A 22,904-nucleotide genomic window follows, 5' to 3' on the forward strand; every position below is an offset into this window, starting at 1 on the left:
GTGACTAACTGTAGCTTGCTTGTGAGAAACTAAACCTGTCCACACATAGCAGCTTCATCATGTTTATTGTTTGCATGTTTTGCTTGATAGGATATGAAGTGAGAAAACAAATGATTTGTAGTGATGTTGAAAATTATGGACAGTTCCTTAGGTATTCATTTATAATAGGCCTGAATTTCCGGTCGGAGACTTCTTGCGGGCACATGCCTCCGAACCGCAATAAATCTACCACCTGATGCTCCTGGATCCAGGGAGACTCGCACTTCTGGGCCTCTACTCGTAGATCTGCGTAAAGGCCCACGTATCCCAGGAGCGCATGCTGAGGGGATAAGGGGTAAGCCATTGAGGACTGAGATGAGGAGAAACTTCTTCACTCAGAGAGTTGTTAAACTGTGGAATTCCCTACTGCAAAGAGTTGTTGATGTCAGTTCATTGGATATTTTGAAATGGGTGTTAGATATGGCCCTTATGGCTAAAGGGATCAAGGAGAGAAAGCAGGAAAGGGGTACTGAGGTGAACGATCAGCCATGATCTTATTGAATGGCGGTGCAGGCTCGAAGGGCCAAATGGCCAACTCCTGCACCTATTTTCTATGTCTATGGTTGCGGGGGCCCACATAGAAACAATCAAAGGGGATTCCTATTATTCCATTTACATACAGAATCCCCATAAGCATAATAGGAATCACCCAAAAAAACACGTGCATAGCCTTAAACTTAAAAAAAAATCATTACATGTTTAAAATTAATTAAAATACAATTTCATTAAACATTTAAAACAAAAATTTAATTTTTTGAAAAATAAATAATTTTTTTTTTAAAAGTGCCAAAAATAACACAAACTTATTTTACATGTCTTTGAATGTTAAAATGATTTGAAATATGTTTTTTTAATATTTATTTTCATCCTTACACTGGTAAAAGAAGGCCTTGTGCCTACTTTTACCAGGCTTAAGTGTTTCATGGGCCTTCGCTGGGCAAGAGTTGGGCAAACAGCCCAATTTCCGCTCGCGAATGTCTATATCCTGCGCATGCGAAGGATCTTCTTGACACATCTCATGTTCCCGGTTTTCGCGCATGCGCAGCCCATGCGTAAACACGGAACATGCGAGGCACTTGTGGGGTGCGTACACGGTCATAGGCCATGGAAAATTTGGGCCATTATCTGCTGTTGTGGGTCATTCTTGTCGTATAATTGTAACAGAAAATAACTTAACTTCATATAGGATTAGCTTCCTTTATAAATTAATTATGAGTCTCTAATAAGTTGCTGGTAGGAACCTCTTGTACTTTGCTTAAAAATAAGGTTAAAAAGCACCTCCTGTTAATGGCCCCAAGTTTCCACATGATTTGCTCCTGATTTTTAGGAGCAACTGGTGTAGAACGGAGTATCTTAGAAATCGGAATTCTCCACATTTAGTTTCCTCCAGTTCTAGTCAGGTAGAACAGTTTCACTTTGGAACAGAATTTTTTTTTCAAAAGGGGGCGTGTCCGGCCACTGACGCCTGATTTCAAAGTTTCCACAGTGAAAACGTACTCCAAACTAACTTAGAATGGAGTAAGTGAAGATTTTTGTACGCTTGAAAAAACCTTGTCTGCACTTTAAAAAATCAGGCGCAGGTTACAAATTAGGCGTAGGGAACGAGGTGGGGGGGGGGGAGGCGGGGGAAGGGAAATCATTAAATTCTACAATCAATCCTTAGTTATACTTATACAAATATTCTACAAATAAATCCAACCTGAATAAAAATTTATAAGCAAAGAAAAGATTAAATAAACCATGTTCCTACCTGTGTGAAAGTGCTTCAGGCAGGCCTTTCAGGCAGCGGTGTGGCGTCAGTGTCTCGACGGCAGCGGCAGCAAGCAGCCTTCGAGCTGAGCTGCAGTGCTTGAGGCAGGCCTTTCATGTTGGAGACAGGCAGCGGTGTGGCGTCAGTGTCTCGTCTCGACGGCAGCGGCAGGCAGCAAGCAGCCTTCGAGCTGAGCTGCGGTGCTTGAGGCAGGCCTTCATTCCACGCGAAGATGCAGCACCCGGACGGACTTGAGGCCATTCGGCCATGGGATTGCAGCGGTGTCAGTGGCTGGCCGGGAGCCGAAGAATGAACACAGGACACACGCAGCTGCAGATTTAAAATTCTTTAGACCGTTTGGCCACACTTATGGGGCGGCGCCAGTGGCTCAAAGGCAGCCGAAGAATCAGGAGCTGATGTGAGGCCATTCAGCCATGGGATTGCAGCGGCGTCAGTGGCTGGCCGGGAACTGAAGAAAGAACAGCAGCAGCCCTCGAGCTGTGAGGGGGACTAACTAAGGCCATTCGGCCATGGGATTGCAGCGGCGTCAGTGGCTGGTCGGGAGCCGAAGAAAGAACAGCAGCAGCCTTCAAATTGGGAGGGGGACTGACTGAGGCCATTTGGACAGGGAGAGGCAGCCACATCGACATCTTTATATTTAAATTTGCAGAATGGGTGCTGCATTGTCAACACCACATATTATGCAATGGTTTGCTTCCTCATGCAAGAAATTCTTTGTTCTTGGTGGACGTTGATCCATTGCAAAGTTGAATTGGCACTTTTATTTCTCCAAACACACACTCCTTAATTTGCAGGCACCGGTTCTGCAAGTTTAGCAGTGAAAAGCTGAACTCACTGATTTCAGCAGGTGATTTATTCAGCAGTGCTGCTAAAAGCACTCCCTCACACACAGAAATATCAAGAAAATTAAAATACAAGCCTTTTCAGGGGTCCAAGAAACAAATCTTCACTTTTTCTGCAGTACTTTTAAAAATGGCCGAGTGCCAATGTTTACTTCAGACTGCGCATGCGCGAACGCTCCAACGCGCACGCGCAGGGTTGCCGGCACCAAGAAGCCTCATTTCAATTGTACCTGCCCCCTCCTACTTACAAAATCGGGGTGAGTGGTAGGCTCCGCCCCCTGTGCGCCGCGCCAAGCAGACATCGAGCTCCAAGGAGCTCGAGAATACCGCACTTTTTTTCCGGCGCCGTTTTCGGCGCGAAAAACAGGCGCCCAGCTCTGAGGTGCGCCTTTTTCACCGCGTGTGGAAACTTGGGGCCAATCTAACTACAGGGTACTAGCGCAGTTTCCTTTCCCTACCATTTTTGCGCAGCCTCAGCTTTTTAACCATTTATAATCATATAAATTACAGCAAAGAAGGATGTCATTCAGACCATTGTGTCTGTGCTGTTTGCGTTTTACTGGAGCTATCTACTTTATATAGGATATACGGCACAGAAACAGTCCATTCGGCCCAACCAATCCATGCTGGCATTTATGCTCCACTCGAGCCTCCTCCGTGTCTTTCCTCATCTAAATCTTTCAGCGTAACCCTCTTTGTTTCTCCCTCATATGCTTGTCCAGCCTCCCCTTAAATGCATCTATACTATTCGCTTCAACCAGTTCCTGTGGTAGCGAGTTCCACATTCTCAGCACTCTTTGGATAAAGAAGTTTCTTCTGAATTCCCTATTGGATATCTTGGTGACTATCTTACATTGATGGCCTCTAATTACGCTCTTCCCAAGTTGAAACATTCTCTATCCACTCTATCAAAACCTTTCATAATTTTAAAGACCTCTATTAGGTCACCCCTCAGCCTTTTTTTCAAGAGAAAAGAGACCCAGCCTGTTCATCCTTTCCTGATATGTATACCCTCTCATTTCTAGTATCATCCTTGTAAATCTTCTCTGCATCCTCTCCAGTATTTCTATATACTTTTTATAATATGACGACCAAAACTGCATGCAGTACTCTAAATGTAGTCTAATCAAGGTTCGATACAGGTTTAGCATAACTTCCCTACTTTTCAATTTTATTCCTCTTGAAATAAACCCTAGTGCTTGGTTTGCTTTTTTTATGGCCTTGCTAACCTGTGGCACAACTTTTAGTGATTGTTGTATTTGTACTCCGAGATCCCTTTGTTCCTCTATCCAACCTGGACTTGCAAGTTCCAAGTAATGCGTGACCTCCCTGTTCTTCCTACCAAAATGTACAACCTCACATTTATCTGTGTTGAACTTCATTTGCCAATTATCTGCCCATTCTGCAAGTTTATTAATGTCCTCTTGTAATTTGTTGCAGTCCTCCTCAGTATTGATTATCACCCCAATTTGGTATCATCCGCAAATTGTGTTTTTGATTCCCAAGTGTAAATCATTAATGTAAATTGTAAACAGCAGTGGTCCCAGCACTGATCCTTGTGGAACACCACTACCCACCTTCTGCCACTGTGAATAGCTACCCTTTACCCCCACTCTCTGCTTTTTGTCTTGAAGCCAGCTAACAATCCATTTTGCTACTTGTCCCCAGACTCTGCATTCTCTGACCTCATTCATTAGTCTATTATGGGGTACCTTAATGAAGGCCTTTTGAAAATCTAGATAAATTTCATCTACTGCATTACCATTGTCTACTCTCTCTTACCTCTTCAAAAAATTCAATAAGGTGGGTCAAGCAAGATTTTCCCTTTTTGTGGGGCCGCCCATTTAAAACTGAGATGAGGAGAAATTTCTTCTGAGGGTTGTAAATCTGCGGAATTCCTCAGAGCTGTAGAAGCTGGGACATTGAATAAATTTAAGACCGAAATAGACAAGTTTCTTAAATGATAAGGAAATAAGGGGTTATGGGGAGCGGGCAGGGAAGTGATCAGATGAGCCATTATCGTATTAAATGCCGGAGCAGGCTCGAGGGGCTCTATGGCCTACTCCTGCTACTATTTCTAATGTTCTTATGAAATCTACGTTGACTATTCATTGTTATACTTTTCATTGCTAGATGTTCTTTTGTTCTCTCCTTTAGTAGGGATTCCATTATTTTTCTTACCACCGATGTTAAGTTGACTGGTTTATAATTCCCTGGACATGTTCTATCCCCCTTCTTAAATAAGGTTATTACGTTAGCTATCCGCCAATCCTCTGGCACTAAACATTTTTTCCAACGAATTATTAAATATGTGTGGAATCCCTAGATTCTTTTAAAATGCGTGGATGCAATCTATCCGGACCAGGAGTTTTATCCTCTTGGAGTTTGATTAGTTTATTTAATATATTCCCTTTTTTATTTTAAATGCACTTATCTCATTACTCATCTCATCATCCATTGTCATGCCCACCTGTTCTATCTCCCTGGTAAATACCGAAGTGAAATAATGATTTAATATTTCTGCCATCTCTCTATTGTTTCCTGCGGTATTGTTCCCAGCCCAATTTTTTTTATTGATATGCCTGTAAAATATTTTACTATTTTATTTATGTTCCTTGATAATTTAATTTCATAGTTCCTCTTTGCTTTCCTAATTGTTTTTTTGACCTCTCTAATCCCTTCGTATTCTCTTATCATGCACTCCTCTGCTGTCTCTGTACTTAACAGGCCTGAAATTCCGACCTCACCGGGTCCGTACGGAGTGTGTACGGACCCGGGGAGGCATCGCAAAAGCTGATTTTCGACGTGCAATGCGCATGGGACAAAAAACGGCTTTTCCAATCTGTCAAGTTCTGGCTTGACAGATCCAACGCATCTTGGGGCGAAAGACATTTGCATGGGCAAGATTGCGCTATTTGCCCATCTCTTGCCCAGCGAATGTCCTTAAAACATGTGCCTGGTTGTGCCTGGTAAAAGCAGGCACATAGCCTACTTTTACCAGCATATGAGTTTTAAAACATATAAAAAAACATATAAAAAACATATAAAAAATAAAATTTAAAAACACATTTTTATGTTAAAAACCTGTCCACTAAAGTAAGTTTATTTTAAACCCTAATTACAAAACTTAGAAAAAAAAAATATTTTTCCGATTTTTTTTTTTTAACACATTTCTTAACTTTAATTTAAATTAATGTTAAATATGAGGGCTTTTTTCTATTTTTTATTTGTGTTTTGGTGTTGCGGGGTGTTTCTCATTCATAATAATGAGAACTCCCATTATTATGAATGAGAATACTTTACCTTGGTTGGATGTCAAGTCCCACGTGACCAGATCCAGCTTTACGTACGTTCAGACATGCACGCGCTCCGATGCACATGCAGAAGAGGCCTTAAAACCGCAATCGCTGGGGGGCGCCTGAGCAAAAGGTAAGTGCGTATCTTTTCTCTTTTCAGGTGACCACCCACAGGAAGCCCAGAACCCGGATTTCAGGGCCAATATATGCCTCGTTTCTTACCGTCAATTGTTCCCTTATGTCTTTAGTCATGCATGCAGTCTCATTAGTGTTTAGTTTCAGCTAAAAAGAACAAACTAATTTTCCTGCAATCTGTTGAACACCATTTTAAATGTTTCCCAATGTTGTTCTACATCGTTTTTTGCCAATATTGTTGCCCTTTTTATCTTCTGAAGTTCTGTTCTCAGCCCCTCAAAATCAGCCTTTCTCCAATCTATTAATCTGGTTTTCGTCATACTTATGTCCTTCTCTATTATCATCTTAAAGCATATTATATTATGGTCACTATTGCCTAGATGTTCCCCTGCTTTTACTTTTCTTATCTGCTCTGGTTCAATCTCCATTACTAGATCCAATAGCGAATCCTCCCTTGTTGGGCTTTTTATATGTTGGCTTAGAAAGGAGTCCTGTATACATTGTAGGAACTCCATGATTATTATTCTATGTTTTTTACTCATTTCCCCAATTTGTCTGCATATTTATTCCTCCATCTCCCTTCCACTATTAGGTGGTCTGTAGACTACCCCTATTGGTATGATTGATCCTTTATTATCTTTTATCACTCTCCATATGGATTCTATTTTTGTCTTGCTGATTGCTGCATCCCTTTTTTTCTATAACCATTATGTTATCCCTAATAAGTACAACTACTCCACCTCCCCTTTTCCCCCTTCTACCTTTTCTAAATATGTTACACCCTGCAATGTTTAATTCCCAGTCGTGATTTTTCTGTAGCCATGTCTCAATAATCTCTACTATGTCTGGTTCCTCCCAATGCATGATTGCCTCCAGCTCCCCTGTTTTATTACAAACACTGTTTGCATTGTTATACCGACAATTTAATAATTTTTAATAGGATTTCTTCTCACTTTATGTTTAATCATCTTTTTAGACTCCTGTTCTGTAATTCTTGCCATCAATGTCCTCCCTTTATTTCCTATGCTCTCTTTTCCGGTTTTGTTTATATTTAGGTTACTTACGTTTCTTGTAGATCCCTCCCTCCTTCTTACTAGTTTAAAGCCTTTGCCACCTCCCTATTTACCCTTTCCGCTAGGACACGGGTCCCATCCCGGTTCAGGTGGAACCCATCCCATTGGTACAGCCCCTTCTTGTCCCAGAACTGGTGCCAGTGTCCCATGAAAAGTAACCCCCCTTTCCTACACCAACCCTTTAGCCACATGTTAATTCTCCTGATCTGTCTGCTTCTCTGCCAATGTTCACGTGGCTCAGGCAATAATCCAGAGATTATTACCCTCGAGGTCCTTTTTAATTTAGAGCCTAATTCCTGATACTCTTTCAGCAGGACCTCCTCCTTGTTCCTACCTATATTGTTTGTTCCAATTTGGACCACGACAACTGGATTTACCCCCTACCTTTCCAAGTTCCTCTCCAGCCGCCGTGAGATATCCCTTACAGGGTAGGATTTCGGGATTCTTGTTCTTGGCTGCAGAGGACGCTATCTATCCCCCTAATTATAGAGTCCTCTATTACTACCATATTTCTATTCTCTCTCTCCCTCCCCACTCCTCCCCTTAGACAACCGTCTGAGCCACGGTGTCTTGGTCTGCATTGTGGCTGTCCTCCCTGCAGTCTGTCTCCTTGTCCTCACTGGTAGCGAGTTCATCATACTTGTTGGACAGGACCAGTGTCTGCAGGATCTCCTTCTCAACATCTCCGAAACCCCCACTCTCAATCCTGAACCTGTGCTTTCCTCTGGGGTGTGACTGTATTCTGGATAAAATTGTCCAGAAATTCCTCCCCCTCCCTTATGTGTCGGACTGTCTCCAACTCGCACTTCAGTTCGATAACTCTGAGCCGGAGAGATTCGAGATGGAGACATCTCCTGCAGATGTGTTTGCTTAGGACAGTCACGCCGTTCACAAACTCCCACGTACTGCAGTGCAGACACACAACCTGCCCTGCCATATCTTGGACTAGCCTTTATTTATTCAATTAGTTAAAGTCTTTATTCAATGATTATTTATGGTTATATTAATTAGTTTAACTAGTTAAGCTATACACTTAGTAAAGTACGTTATAGTTTCCTGGTCTTCGTTTAAATCACTGTCCTAGTTTAGAGAAAAAAAACCTTAATACTCACCAACCAATCACCTAACTGCTGTCCTGTGATGTCGCTCCTTGCTTTTTTGGGGGAAACACACTGTGGAAGGTTCCGTCGTTGCTGATGTCTCCAATCAGGTCGGCGCTGTTCCCCCTTTGTTTTATGCTCTGCCGCTGCTGGTGTCTCCCTTAAAAGGGGAGTCCTTCTAGTGAAAATCCTGACTATGCTCCCTTGTTACTAATTTGCCAAACCATGTTTAATTATTTATCCTCTCAAAATCTTACATAATCTTGAAAACCTTTACCTTCGGTCTCCCGGTAAAGCCCCAATATTGTAAGCCTTTCTTTATACCTATAACCCCTTATTCCCAGTATCATTCTAGACAGTTGTATTTTGGACTTGCACCAAGTATCTAAGAATATAAAAGCTTCAAAATGCCACTGAGACACGATGCCGGTATTTATGCCAGGATTGTGCCTGCCGATACCCTCCATAACCCTATCAAGGTATGCTGGGTGAGGGGAAGGGCACCTAATTAGCATTAGGCCACATTAAGCAAGCAAAAACATTCAGCCTTCAGGAGTCCAGGCCTGGATTCCCATGGGATCTCCTAACTTGCACCATTGAAGAAGCTAGCGCATTTCTTCTCACCTGGTATAATGGCTTCCAAAGCTACCTTTGGATCCCTTTCATGGTGAAGACGTAGAAACTCCCAGCGTAGTAAGTGCCTTTCTCCTCCAGCACAGGTACACATGAATACTGGCATTGTATGCCTGGACCTAGTATATCCAGATACCGGGCCTGTTTTTTTGGCTTGTGTGATGCATTCTAGCTCAAATTACAACATTTTAGCAACAGGAAAAGATCATTAGGCCCAACTAGACTTTTTCTTTTTGATGGATGAGTTTCATCTTCCCTCCTTTTCATATAATGTAATCCCTTCTATCTCCAGAAACTTATCTAATTGCCTTTTGAACCCAATTTACACTGTCTACTTCAGTGGTCTTTCTTGGTTCTACATGACTTTGCTTCTCATTCATAACTTTATAATTTAACTAAAACTTGGAATTTATTACTATTTATTTATGTATGTATTATACATTTAATTTTGATAATTTATCTCATATCATAATGGACTGCTGTTTTTATAATATGTATGTTAATGTTATATCTGTTTTCTTATAGCTAAGCATTTGGAGTCCTGCTTTACTTCGCAGAAAAGTCCAGTTCCCACTCTTTTGGCTGGCATGGATATAGCAAGTCCTGATATTGTACGGTTACTGAAAAAGGTAGCCTTAATGTTTGTTGATGCAAATTATAATCTTTGTATTTTGTAATAGTAATCAATTTATTGTGGGCTTTTTTTACATTTAAAATCCTTAATATTGTTTACAGTTTCGCCTCCTTAATGAGTTTCAAAAAGAAGTTCCATCCTTTTGGATACGTCATCCAGAGAAGTATATTTTTAAATATGTTGAGATTTAATGGATTAGAAGTAATGGGTAGCATTTTACGTATCACTAATGTAATCATTTAATTTTTGCGACTTATCATGCTGGGTAGCAGAATACTTAATCACATATATCTGAAAAAATTAAAATTGCAAAAACTTTGACAGATGAAATCCTTGAAATACTCTTCTTATGGAGCTATTCTTGCAAAAGTAAAATATAGTACTTAGCTTGTCACCTTAAAAAAAGTAGCACGAATAATACTGTACTGCATGTCTATGTGATTCACAGCTAAGAATTTGCCACAGTATTAACAGTAGTAGTAAATCTTTGATTTTCAATTTTCTAAAGGTATATGGAGGAGATAGTGGAGAGCACTCTGTCATTGCTGTCATCAACTCATGAACGGGCTCTCGGAGCCGATACCTCTCTCCACATTCTGGAGCCTGTCTATTTCCTGGCACTGTTGGATATAAAAGCCTCCTGGTTCAAGAAGTGGATGGTAAAAATAATGAGTGTAAAATAACCATAAAAATAGCAGACAGTGAACGTTAAAACAAGTAGTATTGAAATAAATTCTACTATAGGGTGGGATGTTGACAAATCAGTAGAATCATGGAATTTACACACAGAATCTTTGACTGCTAATTAGGTTTTGGTCACTATTACCCAAATGCTGTCTGAAGTTCAGGTCACTGTCTTTCCTGCTTTATTACCCAGAACCAGATCTAGCACTATGGCTTTCTTCTTGGATGCATTTTAAGACCCCCTTCCCATTTTAATAACAGACATTTTTAATTTCCGTCTACTTTTAAGATAGTTGCAACTCTGTTACCGTGGCAAGCTTCTATAGATTGCGTACAAGTCTCATTCTCGATTTTTCTTTCACACTATTCTGTAATCTATAATGACATCATCATCATAGGCAGTCACTCAAAATGAGGATGACATGCTTCCACGCCAAAAAGGGATGAGTTCACAAGCATTTCAATGAAGGACCTAATATTTCAGATCCCGAACTATATCTTGAAGGGTGGAAGATGCCTGTGCGTGGATTTTTTTAACGTGTGGTGGCCGTTGCACGCCAGCCGCCGCACGGGCTTGACAGAGCTAGGTCTTGGTCCAGTGGTACGGATTAACTAAGACGACTGGAGACTAGCTCTGCTGCATGGACCTAGTGCACGACATATCGCAGTGTGGGCTGGCCCGTGCTGCCCCTGGGTCCTCGCCTCTTCCGGGCCCCGAACTCGCGCCTCTCCTGGGCCCTGATCACATCCCTCTACGAACTCTTTCCGCTCCTCCGTCGCGACCTCGCCACTCCTTCAACCCGACATCGCCGCTCCTTCACCCTGACCTCGCTGCTCCAGCTGTACCTGCCCACACTCCAATCAGCGACTTGGATTTGGGTGACGTAAAATCCAGTCGCCCTCTTCACAGCTGTCGCCCTCCTGCAGCAGTGGCACGCTGCCGCACGTTACTCCCTCTAATGGCTCTGACCTGCTGATGGTCTTGGAGGCCAGGACCCCAAACAGAGTCTGAGCAGTACAATTAAATGAAAACTTACCTTTCTATGTCTGTAATTGTATTAAGATTATTGTGTTCCAAACACAGATAAGGCTGCACACAGGGAGGTTAAAGTAACAGTGACCTCAGTCTTTATTAAGACACTTCAGAGTGAGTAACAGGCCTTAGGTGCCGGCTTATATACAGTGCTCCTAAGTGATGCTGGGATCCCTTGGGACTTCAGGGGATGTACTCCCTGGTGGCGGAACATGGGAGTGCATGCTTTACAGATACACAACAGTAACTAAGTCAGTTATGCCGGCGTTGATCGCAGGGGGAAACTTTGAAAAAGTCCTAATCTGGCGGGCCATGACAGGTGATTTATCATTTTCAAACGCTTCCATGACCATCAATAAGCCTGCGGGCTGCGCCACCATCAACAAGTTTGCAGGCTGACCATTTCCACCCCCGTGGTGTGCAATGGTAGCCGACTGAGAGCATCCGCACGGTTCTCGGTGCCTGGCCTGTGGCGGCTGGTATAGTTATACGCTGATAGCACGAGTGCCCACCTTTGTATGCGGGCTGAGGCATTAGTATTTATCCCCTTGTTTTCAGCGAACAGGGATGTGAGGGGCTTGTGATGGGTTTCCAGCTCAGATTTGAGGCCAAACAGGTACTGATGCATTTTCTTTACCCCGAACACACACGCTAATGCCTCTTTCTCAATCATGCTGTCGGCCCTCTCGGTCTTAGACAACTCCTGGAAACATAGGCGACAGGTTGCAACTTCCCCACAACGTTAGCTTGTTGTAATACACACCGACTCCATATGACGACACATCACATGCTAGCAAAAATCTTTTACACGGGTTATACAATACAAGCAGCTTGTTGGAGCATAAAATGTTTCTGGGTTTCACAAAAGGAATTGTTTTTTTCCCCATACCCAGTTCTCAGCTTTACGCAATAACGCATGTAGGGCCTGTAAGAGGGTGCTTAACCCCGGTAGGAAGTTACCAAAATAGTTGAGGAGTCCCAGGAACGACCACAGCTCCGTGACGTTCTGTGGCTTGGGCGCGTTCCTGATAGCCTCTGTCTTGGTGTCTGTGAGCTGAATGCCGTCCGCCGACTGACTTGAGTAGGCTCTCCATGTTTCTCTGGAAGATCGCTGCAGCCGACCGAATTCCAAATGGGCATCTGTTGTAGATGAACAGTCCCTTGTGCGTGTTGATGCAGGTGAGGCACTTCGAAGACTCCTCCAGCTCCTACGTCATGTAGGTCGAAGTCAGGTCGAGCTTGGTGAATATCCTGCCTCCTGCCAGTGTCGCAAGTAGGTTGTCTGCCTTAGGTAGCGGGTATTGGTCCTGTAGCGAGAAATGATTAATAGTTACTTTATAATCGCCGCAAATCCTGACCGTGCCATCACTTTTGAGTACTGGAACAATCGGGCTGGCCCACTCGTTGAATTCCACTGGGGAGATGATGCCCTCACGTTGCAGCCTGTCCAGCTCGATTTCCACTCTCTTCCTCATCATATGAGGTACCGCTTGCGCCTTGTGGTGAATGGGTCGTGCCTCTGGCAGCAAGTGGATCCACACATTCGCCCCGGAAAAGTTTCCAATGCCTGGCTCAAAAAGGGAAGGAAATTTGTTAAGAACCTGGGTACGTGAGGCCTCATCGACATGTGATAGCGCTTGGATGTCATCCCAGTTCCAGCGGATTTTGGCCAGCCAGCTCCTTCCAAGCAGTGTGGGGCCATCGCCCGGGACAATCTAGAGTGGCAATTCGTGTACCGTGCCCTCGTAGCTGACCTTGACCATGGCGCTGCCCAGGACAGTGATATACGCTCTTTGGTGTACGTTCTCAGTTTCGTGTGGATGGGGCTCAGGGCTGGTCTGAATGCCTTGTTGCACCACAGTGTCTCAAACATCTTTTTACTCATGATGGATTGGCTAGCGCCAGTGTCCAGTTCCATGGCTACGGGTAAGTCATTCAATATTACTTTTAGCATTATAGGTGGACATTTCGTTGAAAATGTGTGCACCCCGTGTACTTCAGCATCTGCCTCCTCTCTCTGAGACTCGAAATTGCTTTGATCCACCATGGACCGATCTTCCTCTGCCACGTGGTGGTTAGCAGGTTTTGCAGAGCTTGCAGCTCGTTTTCAAGTTCGTTGGATGTGCCCCTTTGTTCCACAGCTCTTGCAAGCATACCCTTTGAAGCGGCATGAATAGGCTGAATGGAAGCCTCCACAACACCAACAAGGTGTGAATTGCCCTGCATTCATCCTTTGTTGGGGACTCTGAGTCATCTGGGTCACCTGAGGTCTGCTGGCAATTGTAGACTCGTGGCTTCTGCCCTGTACATTTCTGCTCGCAAACACAGTTCCAGTTAATTTATGAACATTGCAAGCACTTGTGTGCTGAGAGATTTGTTTGGTGTTATCACTGGTGGACATAAACGCCTGTGCTATCGCAATAGCCTTATTGAGGGTCGGTGTTTCTACAGTCAAAAGTTTTCGTAGGATTGTCTCGTGGCCAATGCCCAGTACAAAAAAGTCTCTGAGCATTTGCTCCAGGTAGTCATCAAACTCACATTGTCCTGCAAGTTGCCTTAGCTCGGCGACATAGCTCGCCACTTCCTGACCTTCAGATCGCTGGCACGTGTAGAACCGATACTTCGCCATCAGTACGCTCTCCCTCGGGTTAAGATGCTCCCGAACCAGTGTACACAGCTCTTCACACGACTTATCTGTGCGTTTCACCGGAGCCAGAAGATTCTTCATGAAGTTGTAGGTCGGTGCCCCGCAGACTGTGAGGAGGATCGCTCTCCTTTTTGCAGCGCTTCCTTCTCCGTCCAGCTCGTTGGCTACAAAGTACTGGTCTAGCCGTTCGACATAGGCTTCCCAGTCCTCACCCTCCGATAACTTCTCCAGGATGCCCACAGTTTGCTGCATCTTTGCGTTGGATTCTTATTCTCATCGCCAGTTATTGTGTTCCTAACACAGATGAGGCTGCACACAGGGAGGTTAAAGTAACAGTGACCTCAGTCTTTAATAAGACACTCCAGAGTGAGGAACAGGCCTTAGGGGGCCGGCTTACATATAGTGCTTTCAAGGGATGCTGGGATCCCTTGGGACTTCAGGGGATGAGATCCCTGGTGGCGGAACATGGGAGTGCACGCTTTACAGATACACAACCAAGCCCATGCCTTTTTCTTTTCTACTTTTCCTAAAAATGTATAGCTGGGAATATTTAGTCTGTTAACATTGTTTGTCTAATCTAATTAGTGCCTCTAAATGCTTAACTTTATTTCCAATACTCTGCACATTCTTAACTACTGCAACACTGACACCTTCTGATACATGCAGACCTTTTTCCTTCACTAATTCTCTCCTTAACCTCTGTCCTACCTGCCCAAACATGTCTCTCCATACTCCCTTTTGAATTTGCTATACTTAATCCCTTCCCTATATATTTTAAGATTAGCTCCTCTCCACTGCCTTAGTGGCTTAAATCCCTTCCACTGCTCTCTTGAGGCTCTGTGCAGAAGCATTAGTAAATGTTTAGTTTAGTTGAGCTGAAGCAAATTCCATCTGGAGATCTTTCCCCTAGCTCAGTCCTCTGTCCTGTTTTTCTTTATATTGTAGTTCCAGTGTGAACCATGACTTCAGGCTGCTCACTCCCTTTCCAGAATCTTTCCCACTGGTTATTACCCTTTCTTCCTCAGGTAATAGTTTACTTCATGCTACCATAGCACTGCTTGTGATTTCCTTCGTGAGTGACCATCCTCTCCTGTGTCACAGATATCCAGTACTGTACACCTATCAGAAAACTTCACACTCCCAGGACTTCTGTATGCTGCCGCTACCCGAGTTCTTCTTTTCTCACAACAAATAGTCACCCAGCTCTCTGCATCTGCATTGTTTTTTTTCCTCTATTCTAATTACTGCTTCCAGATGCCTGGCTTTATTTCTAATGCTGGTCACATTCAGATATAAATACTGCAACATTGACACCTGCTGACTCCTCTATAGCTTTTTCTTGTAAGATGGCTACCTCCTGCAATGTGCATTTCAGTAACTTTTGAGTTCATCATCACAGCGACAACAAATTGCATTTACATAACGATTTTAAAGTAAGAAAATGTCCCAGTGTACAGATACAGAAGCATAATAAAACAAAATGGACACAAGCCAAAGAGAAAGATATTAAGAGTGACAAAAGGTTGAGCTGGGTTTTAAGAAGGGTGTTAAAGGAAGTGAGGGAGGTGGAGAGGCTTAGGGGAGAATTTCTCTTCAGATACTGTCGAGAAAGGCACAGAGGTTAGCTTTAGGCTTATTCAAGCAGAATTTAAGCCTGAAACAGTGGCAAGAGAATAGGAAGACAGATGGGGTAGAAATGGTTTGGATGAGGGATTATGGGCAAGGGTGTAAAATACCTTTATGGAGAAAAATGAAAGTTGGTGCGGCTACATGAATAGGAGGAGAGAGGAGACAAGGGCCTGAGAGGGGCCAAGAGGGAAAAAGAGGGGGATAGAAGTCATGGGCTCAGGTGTGGAGAAACAGCCAAAATGCACATACAAATGGAACAAAGGAGAAAGTCCAATTGCAGAAACATCTTAACATCTGTCGTTCTCCTGAACACCCTTGGTATCCAGAAACTTCCGCAAGTTCTGAACAACACTGCTACATAAGAACGTAAGAATTAGGAGCAGGAGTAGACCATATGACCGCTTGAGCTTGCTCCACCATTCAGTAAGATCATGGCTGATCTTCAATCTCCACTTTTCTGCCCTATCCCCATGTCCCTTGATTCCTCTGGAATCCAAAAATCTATTTGTCTCAGCCTTGAATATACTCAACGACTGAGCATCCATAGCACTTTCGGGCAGAGAATTCCAAAGATTCACAACCCTCTGAGTGAAGAAGTTCCTCCTCATTTCAGTCTTAAAGGCCAGCCCCTTATCCTGAGACTGTGCCCCTTAGTTCTAGGCTCTCCAACCAGGGGAACAATCTCTCAGCATCTATCCTGCCAACCCCCCAGATAGAATCCTATATGTTTCAATTAGATCACCTCTCATTCTTCTAAACTCCAGAGAGTATAGGCCCAATCTACTCAATCTCTCCTTATAGGACAACCTTGTCATCCCAGGAATAAATCCAGTGAACCTTCATTGCACTGCCTTTAAGGCAAGTATATTCTTCCTTAAATAAGGAGACCAAAGCTGTGCACAGTACTCCAGGTGTGCTCTCACTAGAGCCCTGCACAACTTTAGCAAGATTTCCTTGCTCTTGTACTCCAATTCTCTAGCAATGAAGGCTAACATGCCATTTGTCTTCCTAATTGCTTGCTGTATGTGCATGCTAACTCTTTGTGTTTCTTGTACTGGGACATGCAAATCTCTGAATATCAACATTTGATAGTTTCTCACCATTTAAAAATATTCAGTTTTTCTATTCTTCCCACAAAAGTGAACAGCCTCACATTTCCCCACATTATACTCCATCTGTCACCTTATTGGCCACTCACTTAACCTGTCTGTATTCCTTTGCAGGCTCTTTGTATCCTCCTCACATCTTTCTTTCCCATCGAGCTTTGTATCGTCAGCAAACTTGGAAACATTGCACTCAGTCTCTTCATCAAACTCATTAATATAGATTGTAAATAGCTGAGGCCCAAGCACTGATTCTTGCGGCACCCCACTAGTTACAGCCTGTCAATCTAAAAATGACCCGTTTATTTCTACTCTGTTTCCTGTCTGTTAACCAATCTTTATTCATGCTAATACATTACCCCAACCCCATGTCACCTTATCTTGCTTAACATCCTTTTATGTAGCACCTTATCGAATGCCTTTTGGAAATCCAAATATACTACATCCAGTGGTTTCTCATTATCTACCCTGCTAGTTATATCCTTAAAAAAATTCTTAATAAATTTGTCAAACACAATCTACATTTCATAAAACCATGTTGACTCTTCCCATTCAGATTATAATTTCCAAAGTATCCTGTTACCACTTCCTTAATAATGGATTCCTGCATTTCCCTGATGACTGATGTCAGGCTAACTGGCCTGTAGTTCCGTTTTCTCTCTCATTCCTTTCTTGAATAGTGGGGTTAACATTTGCTACCTTCCAATCTGTTAGGACTGTTCCTGAATCTGGGAATGTTGGAAGATCACAACCAATGCATTCACTATCTCTGTATCCACTATCTCTGCATCCACTATCTCTGCAGCCTTCTCGTTTAGAACCCTAGGATGTAGGCCATCAGGTCCAGGGGATTTGTTGGCTTTTAGTCTCATTAGTTTCTCAAGTACTTTTACTTTACTGATGTTAATTACTTAAGTTCCTCGCTCTCATTAGCCCATTGATTCTGCATCCACCCTGGAAAAAACTCTCTTACAACTGCACTTATCAACTCGAAACTGTCCAACCGTTGGCCCTCCTTTCACCACAACATTTCTGCAGCCTTCGATCTGCTCCAGCACACCCTCACCACCAAGTTTGATGCCCTAGTCCCTTTTAAAAACCATTACTCTCTCTCACCCTGGCCGTTCCCTCTGGGACAGCCCTCATCTTCGTTCCCTCAAGTCCAAGGGGCTCAGACTTGAACGGACATGGCGGACAACTAGTTTAGCCATTCACCGCCAGATCTGCCTGGACCACATAAAACATTATCGGGTCCTACTCTTGTCTACAAAATCTGCTCACTATTCCAGGATCATTCTGGCTACTAGTCTCTACTACTAACCGTCCTCTTAAATCCCTCTCCCCTGTCTTCATCACATTCGCCTCCAAACTTCCTCTGAGGCTCCCCCTCCCCACCCCCCCCCCCCCCCCCACCCCTGCTTTAGCTCTAAAGTCGCACCTTTCTCTAGTTTCTTGTCCATGAGACCCACTTCTTGCTCCCTTGATCCTATTTCCACTAAACTGCTGACCACCCAACTTCCTTTTTGGCTCCCATGTTAACGTCAACATTGTTAACGATTCTCTCTCCTCAGGTACTGTCCGCCTCTCCTTCAAATCTGCGGTCATCACCCCTCTCCACAAAAAAAACCCTTGACCCCACTGTGCTTGCTAGCTACTGCCTCATCTCCAATCTCCCTTTCCTCTCCAAGGTCCTTGAACTTGTCGCCTCCCAAATCCATGACCATCTTTCCCGGAACTCCATGTTTGAATCCCTTCAATCCGGTTTCTGCCCCTGCCACAGTACTGAAACGGCTCTCATCAAAGTCACAAATGGCATCCATTGTGACTGTGACAAAGGTAAACTATCTCTCCTCATCCTCCTGGACCTGTCTGCAGCCTTTGACACTGTTGACCAATCCATCCTCCTCCAAGTGCTCTCCACCATCATTCAGCTGGGTGGGACTGCACTCGCCTGGTTCCATTCTTATCTAACTAATTGTAATCAGAAAATCTCCTGCAATGGCTTCTCTTCCCACTCCCGCATCGTTACCTCTGGTATCCCCCAAGGATCTATCCTTGGCCCCCTCCTATTTCTCATCTATATGCTGCCACTTGGCGATATCATCCGAAAACATGGAATCAGTTTCCACATGTACGCTGGCGACACCCAGCTCTACCTCACCATCACTTCTCTCGACCCCTCCATTGTCTAAATTGCCAGATTATTTGTCCGACATCCAGTACTGGTGAGCAGAAATTTTCTCCAATTAAATATTGGGAAGATCGAAGCCATTGTCTTTGTACCCACCACAAACTGCGTTCCCTAGCCACTGATTCCATCCCTCTCCCTATCGTCTATCTGAGGCTAAACCAGACTGTTCGCAACCTAGGTGTCATAATTGACCCTGAAATGAGCTTCCGCAGCATAACTGAAACTGCCTATTTCCACCTCCGTAACATTGCCCGCCCCGCCTCAGCTCTTCTGCTGCTGAAACCCTCATCCATGTCTTTGTTACCACTAGACTTTGTTTCCACTACTCCAATACACTCCTGGCTGGCCTCCCATATTCTACCCTACGTAAACCTGAGGTCATCCAAAATTCAGCAGCCCGTGTCCTAACTCGCACCAAGTCCCGATCATCCATCACCCCTGTGCTCGCTGACCTACATTGGCTCCCGGTTAATCAGTGCCTCGATTTCAAATTCTCATCTTTGTTTTCAAATCCCTCCATGGCCTCGCCTCTCCCAATCTCAATAATCTCTTTTAGCCTCACAACCCCACGAGATGTCAAATTCTGCCCTCTTGAGCATCCCTGATTATAACTGCTCAACCATCAGTGGCCGTGCCTTCAGCTGTTTGGGTCCTGAGTTCTGGAACTCCCTCCCTAAACCTCTCCGCCTCTCTACCTTTCTTTCCTCCTTTTAAGATGCTCCTTAAAACCTACCTCTTTAACCAAGCTTTTGGTCATCTGCCGTCATTTCTTCTTATGTAACTCGGTGTCAAATTTATTTGTTTTGTCTTATAACACTGCTGTGAAGCGCCTTGGGATGTTTTACTATATTAAAAGTGCTATATAAATAAAAGTTGTTGTTGTTGTCTTCATAGTAGAAGACACAAAAAACATTCCAGAAGTAATGGGGAACCAAGGGTCTAAAGAAAATGAGGAACTTAAAGAAATCAGTATATGTGAAGACATCGTATTAATGGAACTAAGTTGTTCTTGTTGATTCCCCACTATTTTTGATGTACTTTTTGTGTTTTCTACTGTGACGACAGATACAAAATATTTGTTTAATGTCTCTGCCATTTCCTTGTTCCCCAATATAATTTCTCCTGTCTCAGCCTCGAAGGGACCAACGCTTATTTTTGCCACTCTCCTTGTTTACATACTTGTAGAAGCTCTGACAATCTATTTTTATATTTCTTGCTAATTTACTCTCACCCCATTGCCACCCTTTTTTAAATCAATTTTATGGTCATTCTTTGCTAGTTTCTAAAGCTCTCAATTCTCAGGCTTACTTCTTTACAACATTATAAGCCTCTTCATTTAATCTAATAGTTTCTTAACTTCTTTAACTAGCCACGGATGAATCACTTTTCCCGTAGAGTTTTTATTTTTCAATGGAATCTGTATTCGTTGAAAATTTAGGAATTTTCTTTAAATGATTGCCACTATTTATCTACTTTCATACCTTTTAATCTAATTTCCCAATCTATTACCAACATAATCGGCTTTGTTTATGTTTAAAGCTCTAGTATCGGACTTAAGAATGTCACTTTCAAACTCAATGTGAAATTCTATCACATGATCACTCTTCCCTAGAGGATTCTTTAGTATAAGATTACTAATTAACCCTGTCTCATTGCACAAGACAAGATCTAAAATAGCCTGTTCCCTGGTTGGTTCTATGACGTATTCCAGGAAACTGTCTCGAATACATTCCATGAACTCATCCTCCAGACTACCCTAGCCAATTTGATTTGCCCAATCTACATGCAGATTAAAGTCACTCACGATTATTGTATTACTTTTGTTACAAGCTCTTATTATTCCTGATTACTACTCTGTCCAATGGTTTAGTTACTGTTAGTGGGCCTGTAAACTACGCCCACCACTGTTTTATGCCCCTTGTTATTTCTTATCTCTACCCATACTGATTCTACTTCCTTATCTTCTGAGCCATGATCCTTTCTCACTAGTCCTTATGTCACCCTTTATTATCGGGGCTACTTTCTCCCCCCTCTTGTTCCAGCCTGCCGGTCTTTTCGATACATCAAGTACCCTGGAATATTTAGTTCCTAATCCTGGTAACCTTGCAACCATGTCTCTGTAATGGCTATTAGATCATATCCATTTATCACTATTTGTGCCATTAACTCGTCTATCTTGTTACGAATGCTTCCTGCATTCAGGTAAAGAGCCTTTAGTTTTAACCTTTTACCATTATTCCTTGCTTTCACCTTATCCACTGATGCAAGATTATCTATAAACTCTGTGTCCCTTTGTGTCACACACTGCTTAGAGCTAAAATTTCCCCTTTCTATAAGGCCTCTGGCCATCTGAAAGCGGCGGCCACTGGTCGGTGTGGAATGGCCTCCAGCGCGATGATGTCATCAGCGCGGCACTGATGCTGTGCAGCGTCGGTCACTTCGCCCTGCCCTCACTTCCGCTCTGCTAATGACCACCACTACGCCCCTTCCCCACTTGTGCACCCATCATGAGGCCACTTCCGCCCTGCACGAAAAAAACCCGAACTGCTGAATTTCAGCGGTTTGACGGGGCGGCCAGAATACATCAAAAACGGTAGGTGTGCCTCGTTTTGGGCAGTGGCCAATTTCGGCCCCCTTATCTTTACCCAAATCACTATCCTGCTCCATTGCCTTAATTTTTCTCTTTAGATTTATAAATTTCCCTTCATCTGACCCTCCCTCCCGCCTCCACCTTTTTTAGTTTAAAGCCCTATCTACAGTCATATTATTTGATTCGCCAGTACATTGTTCCCAGCTTGGTTTAAGTGGAGACCATCCCAACGGAACAAGCTCCCTCTTTCCCCAGTACTGGTGCCAGTGCCCCATGAATTGAAACCCCTTCCTCATGCACCACTCTTTGAGCCACGCATTTAACTCTCTGATCTGCTTGTCCCTATACTAATTTGCACGTGGCTCAGGTAACAATCCAGAGATTATCCCCTTTGAGATTCTGCTTTTTAATTTGGACCCTAGCTCCTCAAACTCAACAGAACCTCATTCATAATTCTACCTATGTTGTTAGTACATGGACCACGACAACTGGATCCTTCCACTCCAAATTCTTCTCCAGCCGCGAGGTGATATCGTTAACCCTGGCACCAGGTAGATAACACTGCCTTCAGAACTCCCGATCACGGTTGCAGTGAACATTATCTATTCCCCTTGACTATATTGTCCTCAACCACTACAACATTCCTTTTCACTCCCCCCACTTGAATGGCCTCCTGTACCACGGTGCCGTGATCAGTTTGGTCATCCATCCTGTAGACCTTGCCCTCATCAAAACAGGCAGGAAGAACCTCAAACCTGTTGGCTAAGGGCAAAGGCTGAGACTCCTCCACCACTGCCCCTGGGGTCCCCTTACCTGCCTGAGTTGCAGTCACACCCTCCTGTTCCTGACCAGTAACCAGACGTGTACTACTAACAAACCTAAGGAGTGTGACTGCCTCCTGGATCAAAGTGTCCAGATAACTCTCCCCCTCCCTGATGCCCCGCAATGTCTGTACCTTGGACTCCAGCTCAACAACCTGAGCTGAAGTTCCTTGAGTTGCAGACACTTACTGCAGACGTGCTCGTCCAGGATCGCAATGTTTCCACAAGCTCCCATATGCTGCATTAGTGGCATACCAACTGCAAGGTTTTAATTATTTAGTTAAAGATTATGGGCTAGAAATTCAGTTTTTGGCGATACTGTTTTTTTCCCGTTACTTTATGGCAAAAATATCCCAAAAAACGTTGCCATATTTTAAGGGGGTAAAATTGGCAAAAAAATGCAGCCAACAGTAAAAAATCGGCGTTGCACGAGGATTCGCGGTGGAAACTGCGGTCCTTGTCAACTTTAGCCCGAGGCCTATCACCGCCAAAAATACAGGCCCTGGGCGGGGAGAAAACATACACAAAAAAAATTGCAAAAATCAAAACATAAACAATCTGAAAACGTTCAATATACACTTAGCTAATGAATCGCTGAAAAAGAATTAAAAAATAAAAACTTCAATTTATCTTTTTTGTTGGTCTTCATACTGTTTCTGGGGCTTCAACGCAGGCTTTTTCAG

The 22,904-nt window shown here is 43.5% G+C and overlaps 1 protein-coding gene across 2 annotated transcripts in view; it reads left to right on the forward strand.

Moving 5' to 3' along the window:
- Nucleotides 1–22,904, forward strand: part of tbc1d32 (TBC1 domain family, member 32) — a 454,803-nt gene that overhangs the window by 85,634 nt on the left and 346,265 nt on the right. For both annotated transcript variants that reach the window (XM_070885302.1, XM_070885303.1), the window contains exons 8-10: nt 9,415–9,518; nt 9,625–9,686; nt 10,032–10,182. In XM_070885302.1, the coding sequence (XP_070741403.1) occupies nt 9,415–9,518; nt 9,625–9,686; nt 10,032–10,182 (317 nt within the window). The remainder of the gene's footprint in view (nt 1–9,414; nt 9,519–9,624; nt 9,687–10,031; nt 10,183–22,904) is intronic.

Source organism: Pristiophorus japonicus, chromosome 7 (assembly GCF_044704955.1).
Source record: "Pristiophorus japonicus isolate sPriJap1 chromosome 7, sPriJap1.hap1, whole genome shotgun sequence".
Lineage (NCBI taxonomy): Eukaryota > Metazoa > Chordata > Chondrichthyes > Pristiophoridae > Pristiophorus > Pristiophorus japonicus.